The following is a 25,228-nucleotide window of genomic DNA, read 5'->3' as shown; positions in this document are numbered from 1 at the left end:
CAATTTCCCACACCAAAAAGTCAGAAGGAAGACAAAGAATTAACTCGCAACTGATTTTTTTTTCAAGATTGCTCTATTTCTGTAAAAAAAATAGTTGGTGACTTTTGGTGAAAATAATTGCTGCTGTTGTTGAATCCGCGGGCATGTGGTATTACAGATCCTGGAGGTGGGCACGACAGCTTAATGGCTTAAGGCAATTAAAAACTCCCCACACAAAACCTAAACAGCAATGGCTTGGACTTTCCAGGAAAATAAAGGTCACTTCAGGCTAAACCCAAACCTAGGAAATTCATCCTAGAAAGCACCTTCCATAAACTCTCAAGACCCTGGGAGTCAGTACTGAAACTGCTGGCACCGTGCAGCCGTTACGCAAAGAAAAAAAAATCTTCTGGGAGCCGCTGGGGCTACTGCATTTCTGAAACTGTGCTACACCTACCTTTTACTCGGGGGGAAAAGCAAAAACCCATCCCTTTTTCCACCTGCCCTTGAGCAAACGGGTTCCCTCAGAGCATTATCTTCTTCTGAAGCCGCTCCAGCTGCCCGTACCTGCTGCGTCAGGAAAATCCTGCCCAGCAAGCTGGGAGGCGCACGCTTGTTGAACCAGCCGGGCTGTTAATAGCCCGGCTCTGACGAGCAGGGGAGAGCACACACCTGCCCCACGCAGAGGTGAGCGCAGGGAGATGCTCCTCTAAGCGGCTCTGTTAGCGAATAACTAGTCAAAACACAAAACCTCATCCGCAGCAGTTAAAAGGCGCTTAGCAGGAGGCAGCTCCATCCACAGCCTTTACACACGACGAGCGCCAAGGCCTTCACTTCATTCACTCACATGGAAAAGCAAAGGCCTAAGCGACCCAGTAAGTAGTGAAACAAGGAGTGACTCCATAAACAACAGCTTGAAACAAAACCAGTTCCATGGGGGATAAAAAAATGGACTTAGGAGAATACTAGTGCACAAATTACGTGTAGCCAAAACGAGATCTACTACTTAAAATACTCGCGGAGTAATTTCTACTTACAGGCATTCAACTGAGAGCTGGGGTCAGTGCACTTGCCTTTTCTTTTGCTTTGCTTTCGCTCTTCATCCCTGATCTTCCTTTCTGCTCCCTGCCAGAGATTAAGGGAAGGGGGAGAGAGGGAAGGTCTTTTTAGTTTGGGTTTTCACCCAGAGGCATGAACACCGATTCTTTAAGAGCTGTGTTTGCGGAGGTCAGCTTCAGCGTACCAGAGCACACCAACGTTGAGATCTGCCCAGCATTTACCTCCCAGTCCTGTCACCTAAAGGAGTCCGGCAACCATATCCAAGACGGAACCACTGCCTTGTCTCTCAAGTCAGATAGGGATGTGACGACAAAAGATACCCACGGCAGAAACAACCATAAGAAATACGACATGAAACGAATCTGAAGTGTTTGAAACAGGAAAAACTTCCACATTTTCTCAGTGTAAGAGTTCTCTAGGTAACCACTAAATGGTGATCCAAGAAAACGAAGCCACACGGGATCACCAAGTGCCAGACACTTTTCTGCGTGTCACACGTGCAGCCAGCAGCCTTCGTACAAGCCTCCACCCATCCAAAGCCGCAGACACGCGTCACTTTAAAGCAGGCGTTATTTCTTCTCCTCGTGTCAGCGCCAGGCTATGGCAGCAGCCACAGCCCCCAGGTTTCTGCCCACACCGCCCTGGCACCCCAGCCCCAGCAGCAGTGGGGAGGGAGCCCTAGTTCCTGCTAGCTACACGCAGGCAGCTCTAACGGGGAGGAAGAAGGAAGGAAGGTTTGCACTGGAATGACGTTCGCTCCTCCAGCTTGCACAGACACCCACGGTAAGGCAGGGATGGCACACTGGCAGCTGCACGAGGCGACCGACCCAAAGCAGACGCCCGACACATCGGATGACTGCCCCAGCTGGAACACACAAGCTCTCCCCAAACCCCGTCCTGTCAAGCAGGGTAACAGTTATCTGGCCGCAGGGGAGCTCCAGGAAGCCGTTACTTCCCATCCCCGCTCCTGCAAAGCTGCCAGTAACACACCCATGGCCTCGTGCAGCGCTGCAAGGAAGAGCAGATTAGCTACAGCAGCGGAGATGTCAAAAAACACGTGGCAAGGGGGTGGGAAACTGCCTAGCGCAGAGCATGGGAAGAGCACCTCTTCCCCTGGCTAGCAGCAGGGACACGAGCAGCTTCAGGCAGCTGCTGTGGAAAAAAGAAGGAAGTTCCTAATGAAGCCAAGCAAAGCCAGCGGTGGGTTTGTCCCCCTAAAGCTGAGAAAGGCCCCAGCAGTACGGCACAGACATCCCACCTGGGCTTCAGCACGGCTGCACCGCCTCCCTCGGCGGCTTCCCTTACCTAAAGGGTTGCAACATCTCAGCTGGACCGCAGAAGACGGCAGCAGGAAGATCGCATTTGGCTCCAGCCCTGTGTTTTCTACCTTTCGAATGGAATTACTGAAGTTCTGCCACTCAAACTTCACGCTCCAGAACAGCACTGTCTTCGATGCGAGGAACAGACAGAGCCATCACCAGGATTTGTAGGCGTTTTGAGGAAACCTCCATTGACCTCCCTTTCTGTACAGTCTCAGAGCTCTGCTTTCAAGTAACTTGTTTTTCCCTGGGTCTCTGCAACCTGCAGCATCTCAACTGCTTTGATAGCAGGCCTTTCTGATTCAGGGTGAGATACTTTTGGAGGAAAGAAGAAAAAGAGATGTGGGAAAGAAGAGACAGGAACCCAGCATTCCACAGTTCTGGGATAAATAGGCTCGTAAGAAAGAGGTTTTCCTAACTTCATCACCTAGAACACAGCCTACAGCCTGAAATCTAAGATTTCATGCTCTTGCAACGCGTTAAAGGCTGCGGGATTTTTTGGTTGTTGCTTTTCTCCTGCTAAGCCTCTGGTTGTGTAAGGGATTCTTGGGCTGTAAAAGGGAGGCTGCGTTTTGGGGAGGGCAGCCATTCCTCCCTCCCTCCCACAGCACAACGGGGCTTACTTGGTAAGCTCCAGATACGCAGGAGCCAGAGGAGCTCGCCGGGTGCTCCGTGTCACAGCCTTTCCCCTGCCGGCCGCTCCAACAGGGCTCTGTGTGCTGCGTAAATCAAGCCGGGCTCCCTGTCGGCGTGCCCGACGTGCCTCTGCATCTGCCAACGCAGCCGGGGCGTTTGGCTGGCAGGGAAATGTCACTGCGAGCCACTTCCCCTCCCGGCGCTCCCCCGTTCGTGGAAACTAGGGCAAAGGGGCTTGAAGACGTGAGGGCATCGGGGACACGGAGCCGAAGAGGTCTAACGTAACGGCACGGCGCTCCGGGGAGCCAGCTGGAGGCCTGAGCCGTGCCCCACAGCGTGCAGGAGGCGCTGGAAAAGGGGCACTCACCGCCGATCCTCAGCCTCGTCTCCTCGCTGTCAGGCTTGCTGAATAGGTCAGACGAGAAGAGGTCTGCGCAAGGAGCGCAGCTACTCCGAGGGCGGATTTACTGAGCTGGGGGAAGAGACAGCCTCACGCAACGCTAACTGAACTGTTGGTCCTCCCTTCCATGGGATATCCACCGATTTGTACCAAAAAACAGAAAAAAAAGGGACAGCAGAGGACCGCCATGCGAGCGTTGGGGTTCGAAGTCAGTCGGTTTAGGCAGGCTTTAACCGGAACAGAGGGGCTCTACAGAGCTGCCCGAGTTGGGTGGCCACAGCACAACCATTTTGTGCTGCTTTTTCCCCAGTTCAGGCTTGGCTCCCCACGGTAAAAGCAGGGGTAACAGCACTCGCCTGCAAGCAGCGACAGGAGGACAAACACATTAGGGGCCGCGCTGTGTGGATGCTATAGTAACGGTGGTCCTATAAACACCCGAGATAAGCTGATTGATTGCTTAAGATTTAAAGCACGACTGCTGCTGGGAAAACGGGAGCTCTTTCTGAAATGGCAGGGCTCTTACAGGTGGCCGGAGGGGACGGACAGGGCTGGGGTTTAGGAGTCAGTGCCTTCTCCCCCCCTCATTCCCCCCCGTTAATTCAGCTCCAATTTGCAAAGCACCTGGAGGAATCAAGCGGGAGGAAAGGTCAAAACCCAAAGCGAAAATAAAGGGTGCAGCCGCATGGCAGGGTAACTAGAGTGGCTGAAGTTTATAGCACGGACTCAAACAGTTTCCTTTCAGCTACGTACCCACCAAGTCTGCCCTTTCGTTATCCAACTTGTCTCGTTAGCGGTGGCACGAGCACGTCAGTCATTTTAGCACAGTGTCACTGATGGGCTGGGCAACGTCAGAGTAAGAGAACCCCCATCCCCTGCAGCAAGTCTGCACTCGGTGGTATCGCAAATAAACACACAAAATAATAAAATGAAGGTTGATAACACACAAGACTCCCAGATAATCTAACGGCTTAAGGTGACAAACTTTCCTCAGTCTCAATTTAAAGGAGGAAAAGGGGAAAAAAAAAGACCTCCAAGGCTTAGGCCTGGAGGAAGTCCATGAGACCCAAGTTTCCAAGGCTTCCTGGCAAGTCCTTAAGATAGGGCCGGTCCTACAGGATGAGGGAAACGCTATCACAGAAGAGCATCTGCAGAGAGGTAGCAGCAAGAATTTAACTCCCTGGTAAATTCCTTGCAGAAACCATCCCAAGGAGACTTCTCAGGAGGCACCTGAAGGAAGACGACTATTATTATTATTATTAGACGACTTTATACCAAGGACTACAGGCAGCTTCTCCCAGCCGTGCAAGGAAAAGAGGCCTACTTAATACAAAAATGGACAATAAAACGTGGCAGGGTGGACCAATTGGATGCCATAGCAGAGGCAGACTCCATATGTTTTGGGAGGTCATGGGGACACTGATCTTTGCAGCAGAGTCCTAGAGTCACAGAAAGCCCATCCGGAGAAGACAAGGATGTAAAGAATGAGAGGCCCCAGACAAGTACGGGGCCAGCAAAACAGTCAGCGTGGCTCACAGCCATCAAGAGAGGGGCTGGGAGCTCTGGGCAGCGCTCATCCCTGTGAGAGCGCTCTTGGTGGCTCTGCGAGCAGCACCACGCATCGCTTGCTGCGGTCCCTCAGAAGATGGTTGGGATGGGAGAAGGTTACAGAAGCAGGCAAATATCCCTTCTCCACGAACCCAGGGAAGCTTTAAAGACTGCTCTCAGCTCAGCTCCCGCTGTGCTTCCTTCACAGCTTCAGGTGATGCGTGACTGCGGGAAAGGCGTGAATTTTCTAGGTGCTGAACTAACTGCACTGGGCAGAGCAGACACATCATGGCACCCGTCCAGCCTGTGAACAGACTTGTTATACTCACGGGAGCACAACGAAAACAGCAACATTTTCTGCTCACAGGACAGATCTCTTTTTTTTTTTTTTTTGAATAGTGAGTACAATAAGAACACACAAAGACACTTAAAAAGGCCGTCATGACACAAGTTGGGCAAAAGTAAAAGCTTCCGCTTGCTCAACTGCACCGACTCGTCCTTCTCCTAGTGAAGGCACTCTCCCAACGTCTGGGCCACCACATTTATCTTCTGCCACGGGCTGACCTTTCTCCAAAGTCAACACCGACACAGTGCTCGGGAGCGCTCCAGCATTCTGAGAGCAGCAAATTGATCTGAGGTCATCATAACGTCCACGAGCCAAGTGGAAGGGGTGACATTTTTTCCCTTGCCAAGGCTGCGCACGCACAGGAGCCCTCAGTGAGCCCAAATACCAAGCGGCAGGATGAGAAAGAAGCCCCCTCAGCTGTGGAACAGCCTTCCCCAAAATACCCTCTGCACGTTGACCCAGCCTTACCTTGTCGCAGAAGACTTTAATCTGGCAGTAGGCTCTGTGCACGGGCTTGTTACTCCTGTTATTGTAGCTGTAGGTGTCAATCTGAAGATTCAGGGGCAGGCCTTTCACCCCCTTCTGAGAGGAGAAATCCGTGCTGAGGCAGTTCACAGAAATGAAAACCTGCAGGAGAGGAAACCAGCGTCCGTCAGAAGTGCCACGGAAATTCCTGGCTGCCCACCGAGCAATGGACTACTCAGCCAGCACTGAGACCTAAGTGCGGGTCCCCAGCCCTCCAAGGAGGGCTTTCTGTCCTTTGAGGTATCAGCTGAAATCCACGCGGAGCAGTACCACATCCCTAATCGTTTATAGATGTCATCGCAGGGGACAAAGCCCTTGAACTAGAGTGAATTTCAGCAAACTCCCAAACTTCAGGAGAGCTCCACCTGTCTTTCCTAAGTATTTTTTGCTGAGGAGACCTCATCTCTCGTCATCAAACCTTTAGCAGCAGGAATCCTCCTACACCCAAGCTTCACTGGCAAGTCTTTAACCACCCTGAAAGACTTAGATTAATTCAGGCACGGTAAACCAAAGCTTTCTGAGTCGCACATAAGCTGGTGCGAGCACAGCTTACAGGCAAAACTTTTTAAATCGTATTAAAAGCTATTAAAAATATTAAGCAGGCTATTACCTTTAAACAGAAGAATAATGCTATTATTTCAGTGAGAGAGTTTCTGGGTTTTCTACTTAAAACTATGAACACCATTTTGAATGTTCCCCAGGAAGACCTGCAGCATCTTGTTAAAGCTCAGAACCGAAGGGAAAGGGTAATATTGTCATTATTCTAATAAAAAATTGAATTAGGGGGAAAATGAATTAAGAGCGATTTTCAATGGATCTAATTTTATTTTCTTAATTGCCTCAAACAAAAAAAAACCCTACACCAGAGAGGGAGCGCGGCGTTGCTGACCAGAAGGAAGAGATATTCTCACGTGGCTGTGAACAAACAGAGCAGAGCTCTGCGACCAGAACGCGTGCTTTGTGCCGGGCCCTTCTCCAGACACAGCGCTCATTACTGGCGTGTCTCAGAAGAAGCTGCAACAATTAATTACCAGGGATTTACCAGCTACCAAGACCTGCAGTGGCTCCTCTCCTCCCTGCCTCGCAAACTAAGGCTGGCAACCCACCCCTCAAATAAAAAAACTTAAAAAATAAGGCACCAAAGCTGTGGGAGCCAGAAGCGCGTTGCCAGAGGCTGCAGGAGCACGGTCCCACCGCCTAATTGCTGACTCCTCTGCTCTAACACCAAGCGCCAGGCTGACGAGCTCTGCAGGGAGCTGGTGCCACCTTCCGGAGCCCTCTCAGTACTGCGAAGCCTCAAATGCAGCTCGGAAAGGCGTAAAGGTTTCGTTGGGATCGCTGCGGATGCCCCAGTCCCTGGAAGCGTTCAAGGCCAGGCTGGATGGGGCTTTGGGCAGCCTGGCGTAGCGATGCTGCGATTCCACGACTTACTGCTCCTGCAGTAACTCACCTGAACGCTCAAGCTCGGCACGCAGCTTCTTGTGGTGACCCCCGTGAGCGCCGCCAGCCCCACATGCAAGCCCCCATCCCACCGACATACGCCCTGTGGTGTCCCACTTGTGCACAGAGAGATCAAAACGCATGAAACAACATCTAAGGAACGCCAGCAGCCTGTCTCCGGCAGCCCAGGCACAGCTGCCTGCGGCCTGAAGCAGGGAACGGGGCAAAGAAGGGGTGCTGACAGCGCGGTGAGCGTTGGCTCAGCACTGGTTCTGCCCACTCGCCTCCCAGCTCGCGTGCCAGCACCCTAAGCCCCTCGCTGTTTCAAGGCAACGCCTCGGCTTTTTCGCATGACGTCACAAGCCACAGCTGGGAAAGTTACTTTACAATAAACTCTTCGTCTTCCAGAGACCGACCCGACCGATCGCTACCCTGACTTTCATCCGCCCGCCTCCCCTTTTCGCTGCCTTCAACTCCCAAAGCTCATTCTGCTTGCGGCGCTGGCACGGCCCCGGGGGAAAGCTTGGAGGCGTTTGAAGAGCTGCTCTCGCCCTGTTCTGAGCCGTGTAATCAGCTGCGAGCACAGCCTGAATAATCGGGTTCCCTGGGCAGGGGGGTGCTTTCAGAGAGCTTTGGCTCCGGTGTTTGCATGTTTCTACATTTTTAATTTTAAGTTTATTTACCCCGATGAATATTCACACGCAGCTCTCATGTCTGTACAAAAAAAAAGGAGGGTGTTCTGCGAGGAAACACGCACCAGCAGCCGCTCCAGGAGGTCTGCCACAGCCTCACAACTCCTGTGAAATCCCACACGAGTTTCACAGCGCCGTACCCCCGGCAGGCTGAGCTCTCTAGAAGAGGCAGCACGTCTCTTCTGGAGGATTTGGGTCCGAGTTTTGGGCTCTCCCTCCGGGCTGCTGCCTGAGAGGCTCCCCGGAGGCCGGGCTTACCAGCCACACAAAGCGCACGCGGCTCTTGGAGCCTCGGTCTCAACAGGATGGGTGCGTGCTGCTACAGCAGGGCGGCATGGGTGTCCCATGGGAACGCAGATGACAAAGCTTATCCTGCTACTTGAAGTTCTCCTCATTTGGTTAGTTTTGGCTTTGAACGGCTGACTTCATTTTAATGCCCTTTAAGCCTTCGGAACACCGGGCAGATGACAACCGCCACCTCCTCGTACCTCCCTCAGAGCCTGGCCTCTCCTGTTCCTACAAAGCCCTTTGGAAAGGATCACCTCCTCCTCCCTACCCATCCTGTAACTCCAAGTCCTATTTTCCAGCTTGAAGTCCCCTCAAGTTCCACAAAAATGGACTTTCAGAGAACAGCTTCTCCAGCTTGGGCTCAAGCAGTTTCAGCCAGGAGCTTTTGTTCAGGAAGGTTTGACTTGCGTTGGAGAAGAAACGTAAGGCCGAGTGACTGCGCCAGCTACATCCCCACCCCAAAATTGCCAGAAGAAAGAAAAACATAACCGCAGAAGTTGCTCTGCGTCTTCAGCCTGCTGAGCAAGATTCCTTTTCATGTGTCCAACCTATTTTTCCAAGGGCAGTTCCGCATTCTCAGCTATATTAAGATTTGTTGTTACTTTTAAAAAAAAACATTTTCATCTCACCTCCCAGGATTCAACACAAAGACGGCACTTAAAAATAGAGCGCTGTCAAGCCCAAGCGCTTACAACCATGAGTCAAAGCCTCAAAAGTTACGTAGGTTTTCTTTAAAAGAGATTTTGAGAAGGATTAGGAACCTGGTCCCGAGCTATTTTGCTTGCTTGGCAGTTAAGCCTTGAGCGTACATTGAATCATATTTCCAGGCTTTTCTCTCCAACCAAAGCCAGACTTTACTTTTTCTTTCTTTTTTGTTGGTTTTTCACCCCAGCGTGCTACAAGAAGCCCCGCGCCCACCAGTCCCCTGCCACCACGTGTGGTGTCCCGCAGCCTTTGGGGCAGAGGAGCAGCCCGGCCTCACAGAAAGAACAAACGGAGGCTTTAAAGCAGAGAGATCTGAGATCACGATGGGAGGCAGCGTGGGAAGAAGCCCGACCTCGTGACTTCCCGGGCTGCTCTAACCATCCGACCGCTCGCGACTCGTAAGAACGGCGCTGTGCCCACGTCGGGATCCACGAGAAACAATCTGCAGTTTTAATAACGCAGGAAAAATTAATCCGGCTGCTCTGCTGCATGCCCTCAAGGAAGGGCAGCGGAGACAGCCAAGTTCTTTCCACACAGCACCTTTTTCTAACAAGATCTGCCTTTCAAACAAACCAGGAAAAACAGGCGTAATTAAAGGGCAATCAAAGCGCTGCAGGAACCTCGCTGTCAGCGAGATGAAAGATGCCTTTCTGAAATGAAGGCTTGCGTACCCAGATCTCTTCTCCCCGGTTTATCTTGGACGCCGCGCTCCTTTGTCACACAAGAAGCACCCGCAATTTTGCTTAGTCCAAAGGCTACATATGCAGAAGCTTCAGATGAGATGTCACCTCGGACAGCCTCTCCTTACTCACCGCGGCGTGGAGGAGGAGGAAGGCACGTCTGGGGTTGCCACAGGTGACGGCAAGCAGCTCAGGTGGCAATTAGCCGGCCGGGAGTGCTGGCCCAGCACACGGACACACGGGTGAGACCTGAAGTAGGCAACAGATCTCCCCGGCGCGCGATTCCTGGACGTCCTTCTGCACGAGGCTGGGCTTGGGATTGTTCTGGTCCCATCGCCTCGCTCCCTGTGGCTTCCTTTTTTAATAAATACAACTAAACTGAACTCACCTCCTCCTGTTTGTTACGATTTTGTGACCAGAGGATAAAGGCACCGCTCGATAATCCGAGTCCATTGGCTATTTCTTTCCCTATTCAGGATTCAGATAAAAATCCAGCTTTCCTAGCACCCTTAGAGAGACAGAAGCTTCTCATTTTAATGTTATACTCAGCTTAAATTTATCAGGCCACTTCTGACATTGGATTAACTGGGTCTGGACAGAACACATGGCGTAGGCTCCAAAACACCCCCACCAGAGACAGGCTAAACCGCAATAAGCTCCTTGTTAGGGAACGCAGCCTGACACCATTTTCCATGGCCTTGGCTCACCAATTCCAGCGTTCTGCCCCACACACGGTAGGCAAAGGGATCCCAGCAAATCCTGGGGCCATTTCCACCCCACAAAGGCACAGCCTCACCTGCGGACGGCTCCCCATGTACCCTACTCGCAGAGCCGTCCTGTGGGCTGACGCAGAGCTTGCCCAGCAGGACCCATGGGATCCGTGCAGCTCCACATTCAGCTTTGACTCGGGGCTGCACGCTCGTTCTTGTGGTCTCCGGCTGGGGAAGGCAGCAGTTGCTGTGCAGCTGACTTTCACCTCCGTGTTATTTTCACTTTTTGCAGAACAGAGATGCGCAACCCTTCGGCCGAGCTAACCTGAAGAGGAACCTTTGAGGCTGACCCGGTGACAGCAGTCCCAAGGAGCAGCCCAAACAACCCATTGATCGGCCACACACGAAAGAGAAACTGCCCAGCAACTCCATGCTTGCTATTGAAGTGCTGATGGTGGAAAACGTGTGGTTTCTCTAAAGGCTTTGACAAAGATGGACACGGAAGGGTAAAATTAAGGGTCTTTTCTAAAGCTACGTCCACACGGATGTACATAAAATAGGCCTTGACATGCTCAATCTGTGCTGTGAGCTGGCAGGATGCAAATCCTCTGGCCCCAAAGCCTTATAAATTACACCGGCGTGGCTCCGAGGCCTTCCGAGAGCAGCGCGGTGTGCTAACGAAGCCATGTGGCTTCCAGGACGGGCGCTGGGTCGCGGCCAGGCAGCTCGCAGTGCGGGCAGGGCAAGCACAGCTCTGCCCGCACACATCCACCGAGGCACGTCCTAAGAAAGCAGTGCTGAGGAGACTGCTCTGTCTTTAAAAGAAGAAGAAAAAAAAAAAAACCCAAGCAGCTTAGTAGGGATCACCTGAGAGGCCGCTAATCTCCCTGCTCTCACATTCGTTTCTTCACCTCCCACGTGCGCACCGCAGGTTTTGCATCAGCAGGAGGCGAGCCAGGAAAAGGGAGATTAAAAAAAAAAATTGGGCAACTCGTGCACCTGTGGGCTCCCCAGCCGCCTCCCTCCCGCCCTTGGGATCGGACGCTCCAAATAAGGCTTGTCTGGCAGGTCCGCGACAGGGCCGCATCCGCTCCAGCCCCGCTCAGCGCCATCCCGCTCGGAGCCCGAGGAATTGGTTTGCATTGGAGCCTCCGAAGCCCTGTCTGGGTGCCTGGCACCAGGCGCGCCGCGGGTCCCACACCCCGCCAGGGAAGGCGGAGCGGGAGCCATCGCCCAGTCGCAGATAAAAGAACGTCCTCGGAGCAAGTTCATCCCCATCAAGAGAACGAAAAGGCACGGTAATGAAAGGAAAATGCATATTATACCAGGGGAACGCCGAGTGTTATCCCAACGCGTTCCGGGGCAAGGAAACACAGGAACGTCTCTGCTCACAGCACGTGGGAAAAGCGGGGAGAGAGGTTCCCATTCCTGCCAGCGCTTCCTCCCCGCCCCACGCTCTGATAAGATAAAGATGCGGCCCAGGTGTCAGCTCCCGTCGGGGTGGTTCGAAAGAAAACAAAAGCAGCAGCTTGGGGGGGAGAAAAATTGGCAATAAGGTAAAAAAAATCTGAAAGAATGAAGTCTACAAAGGCACAGAAATGGCTGAAGAGGAAGTTTTGCCATAAGGCATGAAAGGAATGGAAGTTAAAAAAAAAAATACCAGCACCCAGCTTTCCACCTAGGAAAGCTCACTGAGGGAAGGGTTTTGTTTTGGCTTTACGAAACACACAGCGAGCTTCAGAGCCAGGTGGAAGACCAGAAAGGTGGTGGAGATTGAGACACCGAGTCCTGAGGGGAGATCTTAGCTGAAAAACTCCTCCTGCTGTGCAACGTTTAGAACCAAGGGCAACAGACACTTGGTTTTAGAGAACCCAGGCCAGAGCAGGAGAGGTCCGTGCTGAGAGGCAGGCAACACTTGCTGTGCTTTTCCTGCGTCCCTGCTCCAACGCTGCAGGTACTTGTGCCTCAAAGTACCTGTGGTCTGTAGCGCTGGCTCCAAACCAATCTCTCTCCTTGAAGTATGTTTGACTCATCACATTTCATAGTTTCATTTCCAACTAACCAAACCTGTACGTCCTCAATGCTGCTCAAGGTGGCAACACCTTCTTTAATGAGGCATATGACTGCCGCTTCATTACAATGGCATCCATATAAATACGGGCAATATTCATCAATCACAACAGTTGAGTCCTTCCTACAGCGAACACCAAGAGAGGGCTACGCTAGAAGAAACTCTTAAAATAAATCAGCAGCGTACACCCCAGCTTTACTTCCAGTTAGAGCAAGAAATCTGTCCTCTCCAGAAGAAGGGAAGTCCTGCCCAGGAACCGCAGGCAGGAAGCACAGGGACCTGCCAGCAGACCACCCTCACCGGGCAATCTAACATTTCTGAAGGCCAATTCAAGTTTGCCACAAATTACCTTAATGCAGGACTGTCCCACTCATCTTGGACAACAAAAAAGAGCATTGTTTGAACTCTGTTATTCAGGGTGTCACTTGAGAGATGTCACAGCACCTCGTCTTCAGTGGAAAGAAGCAAGAAGCTCTACCACAGTATTCTCCACCTCCAAAGGCATGGTTAGACCCTTACGACATACCCCCTTTTAGGGGAAAGGGTCTTTTCACACAGTGCCTGCTTACAGCACCAAAGGGTGCCTCAAACACCACCTCGAGTTCTTGCAGCTACACAATCTGGCGAAGACACAATCACCGAGAAGACGCGGGTGCGTTTTGCTGCCTTCTGCCAAACCCTGCCTCTCCTTCGAGCTGCAGCTCAGCAGGTTGGGCACGTGAGCCGTTCCGAAGCCCCCCGGGCCGGCTCGGAGCACGCCGCCTCGCCTCGGGCAGAGCCCCGGCCCCGGCCCTCCTGCTCCACGGGGCAGGAGCTCAGACGGGACTTGAGCAAAGCCGGATCCAGCAAAGCCAGTTACCCCTGGGGAAACCGATCTGGCCAGATTGTTCAACTGTCACTGACCCGAGAGCAGGCCATGTCCCCGGGCCAGAGGTAAGGGAGAGAGAATTTGCCTCACACAGCCTAACGGGTAGCAGCAGAGGTAACAGGACAGCCAACAGTAAGAACAGAGTGGCAGGAAAGACGGGTAAGAAACGCGTGCTTAACCACGCGCATAACGACAACTTCCACCAGAAGACCTCGAACAGACACCAGCCAGGGGAGGAGAACCAGGCACGCTGTACAGACACAGGAGGAGACGGCTCCCAGTCTCAAAAACTCATACCCTGAACCTACAGATGCTTCTCCCCATTGCCAGGCGGAGGCAATCCACACAGAAAGTGCTACAAGGACCGGAATTCCTCTTCCCCAAGTTCAGCAGCAGACTTTAAAGACGGCCAAAGCCTGCTTGGTCAACGAGGAGGGGCAGGCACCTGCACAGCAAGCTCCATCCCAGCCCTAATGAAGTAACAGAAGCGAAAGATGACGAGCTCGTGTTCAGACATCCAAAAGCTGTTACAAAAACACAATTCTACCTCGACCGTCTGCCCAACGCAGCAGAAGCCCAGGACAGGGTGGGAAACTGTTTGAAGTCTCCGCAAGCCTCAGGGTGACTCCAGCGTTACCCGTTGCGTGCGAGCGAACGTATCAGCTCCCCATCTCTCAGACTCATCAGGCCACGCTTCCACCCAGCTGGGGCTGCTCCCGAGTAGCTGTGCTGACCACAGCACCTCCTCTCCGTCTTTCTACCCTATATTTGCTCTCCTTCAAGTCTCGGAAGCACCACTTACAGGCAGCCTCTCTTTCCCAGACAAAACCTGGTCTTCCTCCCCACCCTCAGCTCCCTTGCCCTTCAGGTCCTGAGCCCTTTTCCAGCTTGAACACGCCTGGGAAGCCCACCGAGTTCTTAACGCACCACTCTCCCCTAGGCTGGCCCTTCCCAGTGACTCCTGTGCTGTCTCCGAGGAACAGAAGAGGGCAGAGAGGAGCTGCCAGAATGAAGCACAAAACATTTGCTCCGAAACCCACAGGCACTGATCCCAGAGTGGGAAAAGCCTGTCACGCGTGAAGTGCTCCTGGTGTACTCGACAGCACACACCCAGCCCGCTGCGGGACACCAGCAGTCGCTCCAAGCAGAGCTGCTACGTCCCGCATCCAGGAGTTGTGCCCAGCTCTCGTCAGAACAGTTTTTCCCTCAGCAGAAAGCTGTATTTTACCCAATCCCCTGTGCCTCCAGGCCAAAGCACTCTCAGGGAGCGAGGCGACACGCTCCTGGCATGCACAAAGCGGCTCTGATGCTCCTGTACGTCCCCACAGCAAGGGCTAGCACGAGGCAAGGCAAGTTCCTGTAAAACTCTGGTCCCAGAGCTGCGAGGAGCAACTCGGTGCGACGAGATGGCGTTTCCCCCTTCGCAGTTCTGACCCACACCCAGAGCCCCGGGTGCCTGACTGAGCAATTACAGCACAGACCTCAGGCGCAGTGCCTCGCACCACCGTACTGCGCCGCACAGCACCGAGTCCTCCCCACAGCAACCTGGAACCGAGAGCAGCAGGGAAAGGGGAGAAGCAGCAACCCCAGGAGAATCGCCTGGCTCTGGGCCGGGTAACTCCGGGGCGCAGGAAGCAAGTTTCTAATAAGCAAGGCTTGCTGGCTGGTTAAATACACCGTCTACGCAACGCTGCTCTTATTAAACATCAGACACTAGTTATTCCTGGTGCTACAGAAGGTCTTCCACAGGAACCCAGCGCTCCTCATTCCCTGCTCTTCATATTCTTCACGACTATTCTTTGGGGGTGAAAAAAAAAAAAGGAGATTGAGGGGGGAGAAGGAGAGAGTGCGTGCACGCAAGGTAAGCGAACCATGCAATAAAAATTGTTGAAATTGGCTCAGGCATCTCCTGATAAGATCACAGGAGTTGGGAAAGAGCAGCAGCTCTGCTGATGAGAAATCCAACCACTGACAGAACGCATCCACTCGGGGAAAAAAAAAAAAAAAAGGTTAAACAGATGTTTAAAACACAGAGCGTTTGTTACAAACGAGAGTTCTTTGAACACTCAAAATCCACAGTATTTTGGTCTTAATGTGATCCTGATACGAAGAGTGCAAGCCTTGGCTCCTGGAATCACAGTCCCTTCAAAGCACACGGATCTTGCACACTAGCAGTGAAAGTCTGGAGGCAAATTTGCCTTATGTAGCTACCAAACCAGTCTGGGTCACATCTCCCCACACCACCTCATCCCGCGAGCTGAAATACAACCCCGGGGGGTGTCCGGAGACATTTTCAAACTGCTAGGGGCAATTTCCCTACGGACCTGCAAGACCTGAACGTTCAGGGGTCTGTCGAGCACCTGGGCAATGACCATCCGCACCAGGTACACACAGATAAAGTGCCTCAGTTCCCTGCCCAGGAACCTGTTTGAACGGTTTGGTTCACCTTTTGGTTCGCCTCGACGAACGCTGCTGGCCCCACTAAAACCAGCATCTCTGCCTGGACGTGCCAAGGATGGCACAGGGGAGGTTGTTGCACGGCGTATTTCTTCGTCCATAGAGGACGTGGCGAATTTTTAGCACCTATCTGGATCTGCTCGTTGCCTCTCTGCTTGCTGAGGCTGCCCTGAGAGGTGAAATCAAGAGAAAAATGGCTGGGCTCTGTCAGCAGGTGGGAAGAGACGGCTTTCCTCAGGACAGCCACCGGCTTCTCAGCACCAGCTCTAAGCCCTGCTCCTCAATCCTTGGCTACGGTAGCACGTTAACACCCTGGGAACACCGCCTGTCTCCTTTCTGAGGCTTCATGTCCTTGTCCATAAATCAAAGGGCTTTGTGCTTCAGAAAACCACAGCAGGCAAGGCCCTCCCTGCCACCACCCCCCTCAGGCTGACCGAGGCCAAACCCAGAAGCCAGACCTGGTGAACGGAGAAGCCCGGTGCCCAATTCTGTACCCGGGTAACAGCAGGCACGCTGCAGGGCAGCTTTCTCCAGCCAGCAGCGCGCACAGCTCCTCGCTGCTGCCTGCCGAGCACCCCATGCTTCTCCCACCGAGCTGAAAGCCAGCGGCAACCCCCAAAAACCTCTCCCTGCGGCTTTTTATCTAAAGCTCTCGTGCAGCACAGAGCAAAGCTTGCGATGACATCTCCTGGGCCTCTCATTTTTGCCCAGGTAGTTCAGAAACTCTCCGAAGACGGCTTCCGCACTTCAACTCCAGCAACAAAGCGGTGGGAAGCGCCTGTGGAACCGAGGGGACTCCGTCCTCCCTGAGCTGCCGCCCCGGCAGCTGGAAGGCGCGCAGGTCCTTTTTGGGAGCTGGAGTGGCTTCACACAGGTACAGCTAAGCAGCGGCCAGGAGAGCTGCCCGTACCTATGCACCTACTGCGGTGCCCAAAGATCAAAACGGGGTTCACTGGGAGGCTGCTGGAACTCGAAATAGGTCACCGTGCGTTGGCACCCGTGGTTGAGCTACCCAGGCATGCGTTGCTGAAACAACAGCAGCTACTCCCTCTTCTGCTGAAGACGAGCCCCCCGTCCCAGCCTTAACTCCTCAGAAATTGCCCCCCGGGCCCCTGCCAAGGGGCTGTGCTAACTGCCAAGCCCTGCTGCGCTCAGCGCCACCTCCAGCACCACCTCATCTGCCCTGGAAACCCTCGGCGCTTCCTTCTGCCGGTGCTCGCCCCTCTCAGGGAGGCGATTCTGCCAAGAACCTAAAAGCAGTCGCAAAGCTCCCCGCAGTTGCACATGCGAACCCTCTTAAGAAACAGCCAGGAGGTTTTGCCTCACGTTGGAGTGTAAACAAACTTGTTACATGCTAATCACCGGGTAGGCCACACGCCCTTCCCTTCCCCCCGCCCGGCGAATCTCTCCCGAAAGGACAGGAAACCTGAGCGTGGTCACACACCTTCGCCTCCTCGTTGATGTCCCAGGTGAAGGAAATGGCGTTGTACGCGATCTCCTCGATGTTGCTGATGGTGTTGAAGCTCTCCTTGTAGTCAGCTGTTAGAAAGGAGAGGCGTGAGGGAGAGGGAGAGGCGATACCGTCCGGAGCTCTTAATCACACAGAGCAGCTAGAAACTGCAACTCCTCAGCAACCCCTTGGGGGCAAAGGAAGCTGAACTGTATTTAAAAATGGATCATTAAAAAGTCTGGAAATAGTTCTCATACCAAACGCACACACACACATCAAAAAACAGGAGGGAGGAGCAAAATAGGGGACTCACAGAGAACCCCAACTAGAAACTCCTAGGGGAAAAGCAGACACCACAGATACTGCATGCCCCGTGCCATAACCTGCTGCGTACGGGAAACTCTGCTCCGGACGGCAGAGGAATAAGCTCTCAATAAAAGTCCTTCAATAACAAAGATTTGCATGCGCGTCTGCTTTAAGTGCCAAGTGATTAATCCCTGCTTTTATTCGCAGAAGGAAGACGAGGAGTACAACCCAGCCTTCAGCCAGAGAAGGCTGGACGCCAGCCAGCCACTGCCTTGTCTAGAGGCGAGTGGAAATTTGCAGTGTTTTCTTTTTTTGCCGTGCACCAAAAGCCAGTTGTGAGCAAAGCTGGGGGAAGGAGGATCACTAGCGTCGAGGTATTTCTGCAAGGATCTTGGCCTTTGAAGAAACATGGTATTTAAGACAGCCGCAGAGATTGTGGGCTGCAATTTAGCTACAGCCACCAAGATATGCCAAAGCAACTGCGGTTTGGAGACGGGCATTGCATCTCCCAATGCAGGACTCTAAACTCAGTCTGCTCGTGAATAAAATAAACCCCTCCCAAATCCAGCCCCTCTAAGGGGTCCTAAAAACCGCAACATTAGCTCAAAACTATCAGCAGCTCTCTCCGGTCTTTCAGCAAAGCTACTGAGAGTTGAAAGCGTAATCCAAAGGTTGGTTAAAATAACAAAGCTTTAGCAGAAAGCCAAACCGTGCCAAGGAATTAGGCTGGAGTTTGACATCAGCAAGAAGAGTGTTCCTTTACCTATGTCAATGCATCTTTGTTTGGCTGTGTGCTGTCTCGAGTGCCAGTATTTCCAGTGCCTGAGCTGATCTTCTCTTGTTTTGTCTTCAGCAAACACCACCATGATGACACTCTGAAAGGAGAGGGGGAGGGCAGAAGATTAAAGAAAATAAAAACGCAAACACGTGAAAGAAAAGGCCGCAGAGTACATTTGTCTTGGAAGTCCTCCTCGGTGTCAGGTTTTCCGCGTTGCGCTTCGCAAAGCAGCAGCACAGCTGGCCCACGTACTGCCCGGCAGGAAGGCAGACAGCCGCGCTTTCTGGGTCACAAAGCGCTGAGCAGAGCTGCCCTCCTAACTGGAGTTCACGAATCTCGTTGCAGGCGTTGCATCACCTCCACACAAGTGCTGACACCGCTTCTTCGCGGGCCGAGCCAGGATGGGTTGGTCTGGAAGGAGGCAGACGGCAGAGGAACGAGCGCTGACGTAACAGAGCGGGTGAGCTGCCCGGCGTGCTGATGCTCCGGTTGGGATTAGCTTCGGGAGAGCGTAAGGCTCCCGACACGCACGCCCTCTTTCCCAAGAAACCACAAGAGCTGCCACTTACTCGGACTTTGCTGATGGGGTGATGGATTCCTTCGCTGCTGCTCACTTCTTTCAGCGTGATCGGGTAGAATTGGCCTTTGTTCAGGTACGTCATCGTGCTGTCCCCCGGCTTCTGCCGGAGAGACTTGGAGGCTTCCAGGGTGTATTCAAAGTTATTCCTGCGAAGCAAAGAGGACAGTGATTGCTAAGGCATTTTCCTGGAAAGCTGATTAAATGTTTTACATTTAATTTGGAGAAATTCCAAAGTCGTTAGTTGACTCACTAAGCCATCAACAGGCGAGGAAGTTGGAAAACAGGATGAGCCCCTTTTTAAACTATTTCCTTCGTGAACGAAGATTTCAGAGAAGTTCTTGGCAAGCTAAATTCCGAGTCACAGCGGCAGGCCAGTCTGGAAGCAATCTATTCCATCTCGGAGCAGCAAGCTGCTCTCACGGAACAGAAAACTATCCATTAGCTATTAGCAATTAAATTAAATTCACAAGCTAATAAGCTATTCAGTGGCCACGGTCTCCTCTTCCCTCTTGGTGAACTGCAGCTAACACAACTACCTTACTCCCCTCCCTCGGAGTTCATACGAGTTTCGTGCTTCCCATTTCTGCTGTGGCTTTCCAGCAGAGGGACAAGAGGCCAGAAGCCAGCTCTGAGAGACGACTGCTGACAGCCACCGCACCTTCTTATGGGACAGGGAGTTGTTACAAGGACAGCAACTGAAGCAGGGTGGTATTTCCAACCCTATAGGTCGCTTTCCTTGAAGACGTACGTAGGAATTGAATAGTTTTCAACTATTCCATTCCAATTAGCAGCTACTGTTGGTGCTTTTGACATCCGCAGCCCCCAGGAGCCTGACAGAGACTCAGTGCAGAAGGGAGCGAGCTGCACTGCCTACTCACATAAAACCCAAATCTAAGAGAAGAAGAGAGTAAAGGCCAAGGGGGGGTGTTAAAGCATTACCCAGAAATACTGTCAAAAACATAATCTTCTGAATTCATGTTGGTCATCCGGAGATTCAATTCAGCAGGAAAGAAAACCTGGTGTAGACACAAAAAACAACACCGCAACAATTAACACAGCAGCACCAAGAAAAGTCAAGATTAAACAGATATGTGTTGCCCCAGAACTTCTGGCAGGCAAACTGATCATCAGATAAGAGCTGATTTTTGGTCTGTACACACAGGACACCGGAGCAGGTTTTTAATCCAAAACTTTTGGGTGTCAACTAAGCACAACATCTCACAAGCCTTCTGAGTCAACTTATGGCAACATTTTAAAGCTTCCTCAAATCCTCAAAGAAAAGGAGGAGCTACACAGTTCCTTGATGCGTGGCTTTCAAACAAATAAAGTCGCGGTTACTGCTGTTTTCAGCCGATACCATTAAGACACACGCACAGAGTGCCTTTTTTTGTACCTCTTGCACGCCTTCCTTGAAGGTCTCGGAGAAGGTCGAGTCCGGCGTCCGCCTCTGGGAGTTCTGCGGCTGGGTGTTGGAGTTGAACTGGTCGGGATTGAGGTTCCTGTCAAACACCACCACCCGCTCGGGGGGCTCGGGGTGGTAGACGCTCGGAGGGATGCCCACCGCGAAGCCGTGGGGCTGGGTCTCCGTTTTGATGGAGTGGGTGGGCATCGTCGCGATGGAGACGGTGACGGTCGTGTCAGGGGTGGTGAGGTGGCCCCTCTTGTCCATGCCCATCTGGGGCGTGTGCGGAAGGACGATATTGAAAGGCACATTCTTCAGGACCTGGACTCTGTTTTCCCCGGCAGAAATAAGCGATTGTTCCGTCACGTTCGGGATGCTGTTCCTTTAAAAGGCAAGAAAAAAAAAGTAAATAAACAGAACTTTTAGTTTTCTCATTAAACAAGAACTAGAACTGCTTTTCAGCCTTTGGGACAGCTGATACCAACTCTACTTACTGTCTGTGAAGAACAGCTCTACCCTAACCTGAAAAGCTGAGAAAAAAAAAAAAAAAAACAAAAAAAACCCACTCACCCACTGCTAATAACTCCACCTTGGAGATGAATTACCCTGGAGCAAAGGGTGAGGGTTCACAGCCCCGATTCTCACTGCCTGGAAAACAGCGATCCGAAACCAAGCACTGTGATGCCCCTCTCACCACATGCAGGCTCACGCTAGGCTGCATAAAACTGCTGCCTGGTGGTCGGAGGGGGATCAAGAACAAGGTCGCCGTTCCTCTGCCCTACACGTTTGCCACCCAAGAAGAGCTCCCAGGGAAATTACAGCCCTCGTTCGTGCATGTCCCCCAAGAGAAGCCCCGCTGAGACTCCCCACGGTGGTTTGCATAGCTTCACACTCTCCACCCCACCACACGCATTTCTGCCAGGATGACAGTGACACCTGCGGCCGAGCTGACCTCAGAGCCAGCCCTCCCTCCCTCCCTCCCTTTCTCCCTCCCAACGACGTGGTCCTGCCCTCTGCTCTGCACCAATTCGGACTCTCCCCCGTCCCCTCGGTGAGCCAGTTCAGCTTGTTCCACTGGCAGCAAACTAATCACTTTTTGTCCTGCTAGGTTATGGGTCGGCGGAAGACCGCAGCTGGTACCAGGGGAGCAGTGGGAACACGTGGCTGGGAGCCGGGCTGCTCTTCTCAACCAGAAGTCGTTTGAGCAAACCACAAAACCTCACCTCAGGTCCTCAAGACATTTTAATCTTCTAATCAGTCCAAAGGAAGAGGACGGTGGGAGTGGAAGCCTGTCTTGAATGAACCTCACGCTCATAATATTTATTTAATCGGTATCTTCGTCTGCTTTGGGCAGGGGGCACAAGAGAGGGAGGGCAGGAAGAGGAAGAAGAAATAAAGAAGTTCTAGAGGATACAAAAGAAGGCCACAAACAGTAAGAAAACCTAAATCACAAGCACTCTGAAGTCCCTCCCCCTCAGCCCATGCATGAGGGAGCAATGATGCTAGTGCCTGAGACCAAAATCAGCAATGAAGAACTGAGATAACTGCATGCAAAAAAGAAAAAAAAAAAAAAAGACCTCTGCAAGCCTTGGGAAGGGAAGCCTTCACTTAACGTTAAAGAAAGCAGCTTTTGCCAAGCTGACTGTACGACACAAGCAGACAGAAAGCAGAATGGATGTAAATAAGCAGCGGTTTGGGCCTCAGCTCTCCATATCACAGTCCAGCCCCTGTCCTGCTCCTGGGGCAGAAGGTTCTCTTTCAGCAGCTTTGGTGGTCTAAGAGCAAAGGAAGACAAGCAGACACAAAAACTAATACCTTTTGCTATGATCTTGGTCAGGATGTTCCACCTCTGGTTTAGCTGTTGAAGATCTCCTCTCCCTTGGCACCTGGGAAACACAACACACGCTGTAATTGCATTCCTCCTCCCGTACACACACGCAAAAAATTGGTCCTTCAAACACAGCCATTACAGCTCTTCCCCCTCTTTGGTCAAATTAAGAGAGCATCGCTCTCCGATACCAGTCATTATTAGCATTACAGCCTGACTGCTGCTAACATCCGCGCAGCTCTGGGGCGCCAGGCACGTCCCACGTCCTGCTGCCACCAACCCGGCCACCCGTGCAAGCCCTGCGCTCCTGCCAGTGTCAGACCACGTTAAAGCTGGTGGGGAAACGCAGCCCTCGCAGGCTGGAGCGCCTCAGCTGGACCTGAGGGAGAGCCTCGACGTGCTCCGAGGCCGCTCAAGGCTTTACTTTCTCCTCAGAGACCAGGGGACTGGGGGGCAACAGGCTCAAACGGTGCTCCTGGCACTTGGACCCAGCGTGCCACCTGAAGGATTAGAGCAAACGTTTTCCTGCGCGAGGAGGAGTCGACTCCCAGCACTTCCCTTTGCTCCACGCGCGCACTCGGATACTGCTCGTGTTTGCCAGCTCAGGTGCAACGTGAAGAATCACCGCTTTGCTGCTAATTAGCTCTGATGCTGGCGACGTAGCTGCATGAAAAGTATATTTCTCTTAATAGCCCCTGACTAAAGCCTAAATCCTGCCTGTTCCACGTAACACGGGAACTCCGATAACCCCAGAAATGGATTTTCCACAGCCACCAGCAGAACTCTGAAAACCTCTGTTTGGAGACCACTGAGAGCCTGACCACACCTACCCACCAAAGAACAAGGCGCTTCCAAACTGCCCGTGGCCCAAAGCCCACCACGGCTGCAGAACCCACATTGTGGCTGAAAATTTAACTTCTGTAAGGCCCTGCTAGCAACAGCTGAAGGATCAGGGTAGCCCATTAGTCAAACAGAAGAGTCTTCAAGTGTTTCTTTTTTTTTTTTTAAATATAAAATATTCAAAGGTGATCTCATCGCTGCTTTTAATATTGCAAAGGGAGAGGGGGCGTATTGCGAATGCCTAGACGCTGTCCCTCTGACATTACTTCATCACAGCCTCCAATAAATCTTTCAGCCCTAACCGTTCTGCCTCACACAAGTGTGCTGAATACCTGTTTTTCCACCGAATTTTCTACACACCTACTGATACCCAAACATGAGGAAGCCCCAAATTAGACGTTAATGTACAGCAAATCCCTTCTGCTTTGCCAAGCATGAAGGATCGACATCGCCATTCTCTTTGTAATCTATGCATTTAGAAATCAAAACTGATTCTGTGGATTAAAATTGTTCTGGTGAAAGTGTTTTTTTCTCTTCCCCTACCCAAGAGCACAGCAAGTGTGGGCACAAAGCAGAAAGGCAATGCTCTCATAAAACTAGCCGAATAACACTCACATCAGTGAATTTGTGGCATTTTGTTGGATGTGTGGAGCGCTAAGCTCCATATAAAGCGTTACAAGAATATTTTGATACACAAGACGTGTTCAAATAAAAAAAAAATAGACAGGCAAAGATTTTGTACGCCCAATGCAACCTCTGCTAGGGTTTGAGGAGCACACTGAGGCTAGCAATTGCACTCACTGCTGTTGAAAGGCATTAACCAAAACGCCAGGCCCCAGAGCCAGGCCGGCCCTCTGGCCTCCCTGCCTGCTCAGCAAAGGAGAAACAGGCAGCTCCGCCTGGGGAGCCAGGCCGCCCCAACAGCGGCATGACACCTCCCTGCCCGCAAGTGTCTGCTGGCCTCCGCTGACTTGAACGTCGGGGTGAAGAAAGCCACCCGGGCTTGGGCTTCCCATATTTAGAATGGAAAGCTCAATGAAACGTACTCCGTGCAGATCAGAAGGTTATCTGCTCGGGTTCAACTCACCCGTGGGTACCTAGGAAGGTAAATGTCTCGAGAAGACCTCAAATGCTAAGGGGAGACAACCACAGCTGCCAAAGGATTAACACGTTAACAGCTCGCTGAAGGTTAGAGGGATGCAGGCACCAACTCCTCCTGGCTGACGCTCCCCCACCCACAACCACAAATTCTGTCTTTGTAGCTTCCCGGCAGCACAAAAGCCAGCGGCCCCACCAGAACAGGAATCACACGAGCAAAAGGAAATGCATATTTACATTCAGACATGGACACGCTCCAAAGTTTCATTCATCGTGACTACTTAATACTCTGCCTCCTGCAGAACCTAGAGTCAAAGCGCTACTGAAGCTTTTGACCATTACAGCAAGATCCAGATCTTATTTTGCTGAACTAAAAATAAACCATCTTTCAAGAGATTTTTTTTTTCTTAAATTTAAAGCCATATAGTTTAAAGTCCTCATGATATATTCACGGCTTCAGCAAAATCCATGCGATGACTCTTTGTCATCAAGCAAATGACGCCTTTTCCACCGGCGGAATAAAAGCTCCAGTGGCTGTCAAAGCGCCCCCGTGACAATCTACCTTGTAGTAATCGTACAGCAGTCCGAGGGCAGCCGCGCTGTCTTCATCGCCGTTGATGCTCATCATAGCTTTGGTGGCTGCCGTAAGGGGATTTTCAAGAAAGGATTTCCAGGCTTCATCTTCGCTGGTGTACGGACGTCTCTGGGAGTAGAGAGAGTCATTCTGAAGAACCAGCACGGGTCTTTTACTTGAATCATAAAAAAAATGAAAAAGACAAAAAAGAAAAAATGCCTGTTAGAAGTCATGAAAAACATTCCTGAAGTTCTTTAAAGTTAGCTGCCCCAGTTTCACAGGGTTCAAATTCTGATTCAGTGCATTGCAAGGATTAGTCAACACAAAAAGCCCAGAAACCTAATTCTGATCTCACCCGTGCTCAGTGTAAATCGGGATTAACGTGAACAAACTCAGCTGGATTACACCAGCCCATATACAATCACAGAGCTGTTTAAGAGCACAACAGACCTGCTAACGCTCTGAATCCAGCCCAGGAGTTATACGTGCTTACTGGCCTACCACCTACAAAACCTCTAGCACATCCTACGTAATGGTAGCGAGCCGTAACCTGCTCGAGTTTCCATGTGGAACTAGAAAGTGTGAACTAACAAAACATCTTTCTCCCAGAGCTTTCAGAAGGTGCCTGCGCTCTCCGAGTCCACATTAAAAC

At 51.9% G+C, this 25,228-nt stretch overlaps 1 protein-coding gene across 3 annotated transcripts in view; it reads right to left on the bottom strand.

The window, feature by feature from the left end:
- GRHL1 (grainyhead like transcription factor 1) overlaps positions 1 to 25,228 on the bottom strand; it is a 38,501-nt gene that overhangs the window by 10,018 nt on the left and 3,255 nt on the right. For 2 of the 3 annotated variants that reach the window (XM_080585477.1, XM_080585476.1), the window contains exons 2-10: positions 24,565 to 24,751; positions 22,052 to 22,122; positions 20,228 to 20,618; positions 19,774 to 19,850; positions 18,824 to 18,980; positions 18,240 to 18,351; positions 17,165 to 17,259; positions 5,753 to 5,911; positions 1,017 to 1,104 (exon numbers count right to left, since the gene is read on the bottom strand). In XM_080585477.1, the coding sequence (XP_080441603.1) occupies positions 1,017 to 1,104; positions 5,753 to 5,911; positions 17,165 to 17,259; positions 18,240 to 18,351; positions 18,824 to 18,980; positions 19,774 to 19,850; positions 20,228 to 20,618; positions 22,052 to 22,122; positions 24,565 to 24,751 (1,337 nt within the window). The remainder of the gene's footprint in view (positions 1 to 1,016; positions 1,105 to 5,752; positions 5,912 to 17,164; positions 17,260 to 18,239; positions 18,352 to 18,823; positions 18,981 to 19,773; positions 19,851 to 20,227; positions 20,619 to 22,051; positions 22,123 to 24,564; positions 24,752 to 25,228) is intronic. The other variant, XM_080585478.1, reaches the window with a different exon arrangement.

This window comes from Anser brachyrhynchus (genome assembly GCF_964034855.1).
Source record: "Anser brachyrhynchus genome assembly, chromosome: 3".
NCBI lineage: Eukaryota > Metazoa > Chordata > Aves > Anseriformes > Anatidae > Anser > Anser brachyrhynchus.
This window is presented reverse-complemented; position numbering and strand designations above follow the sequence as displayed.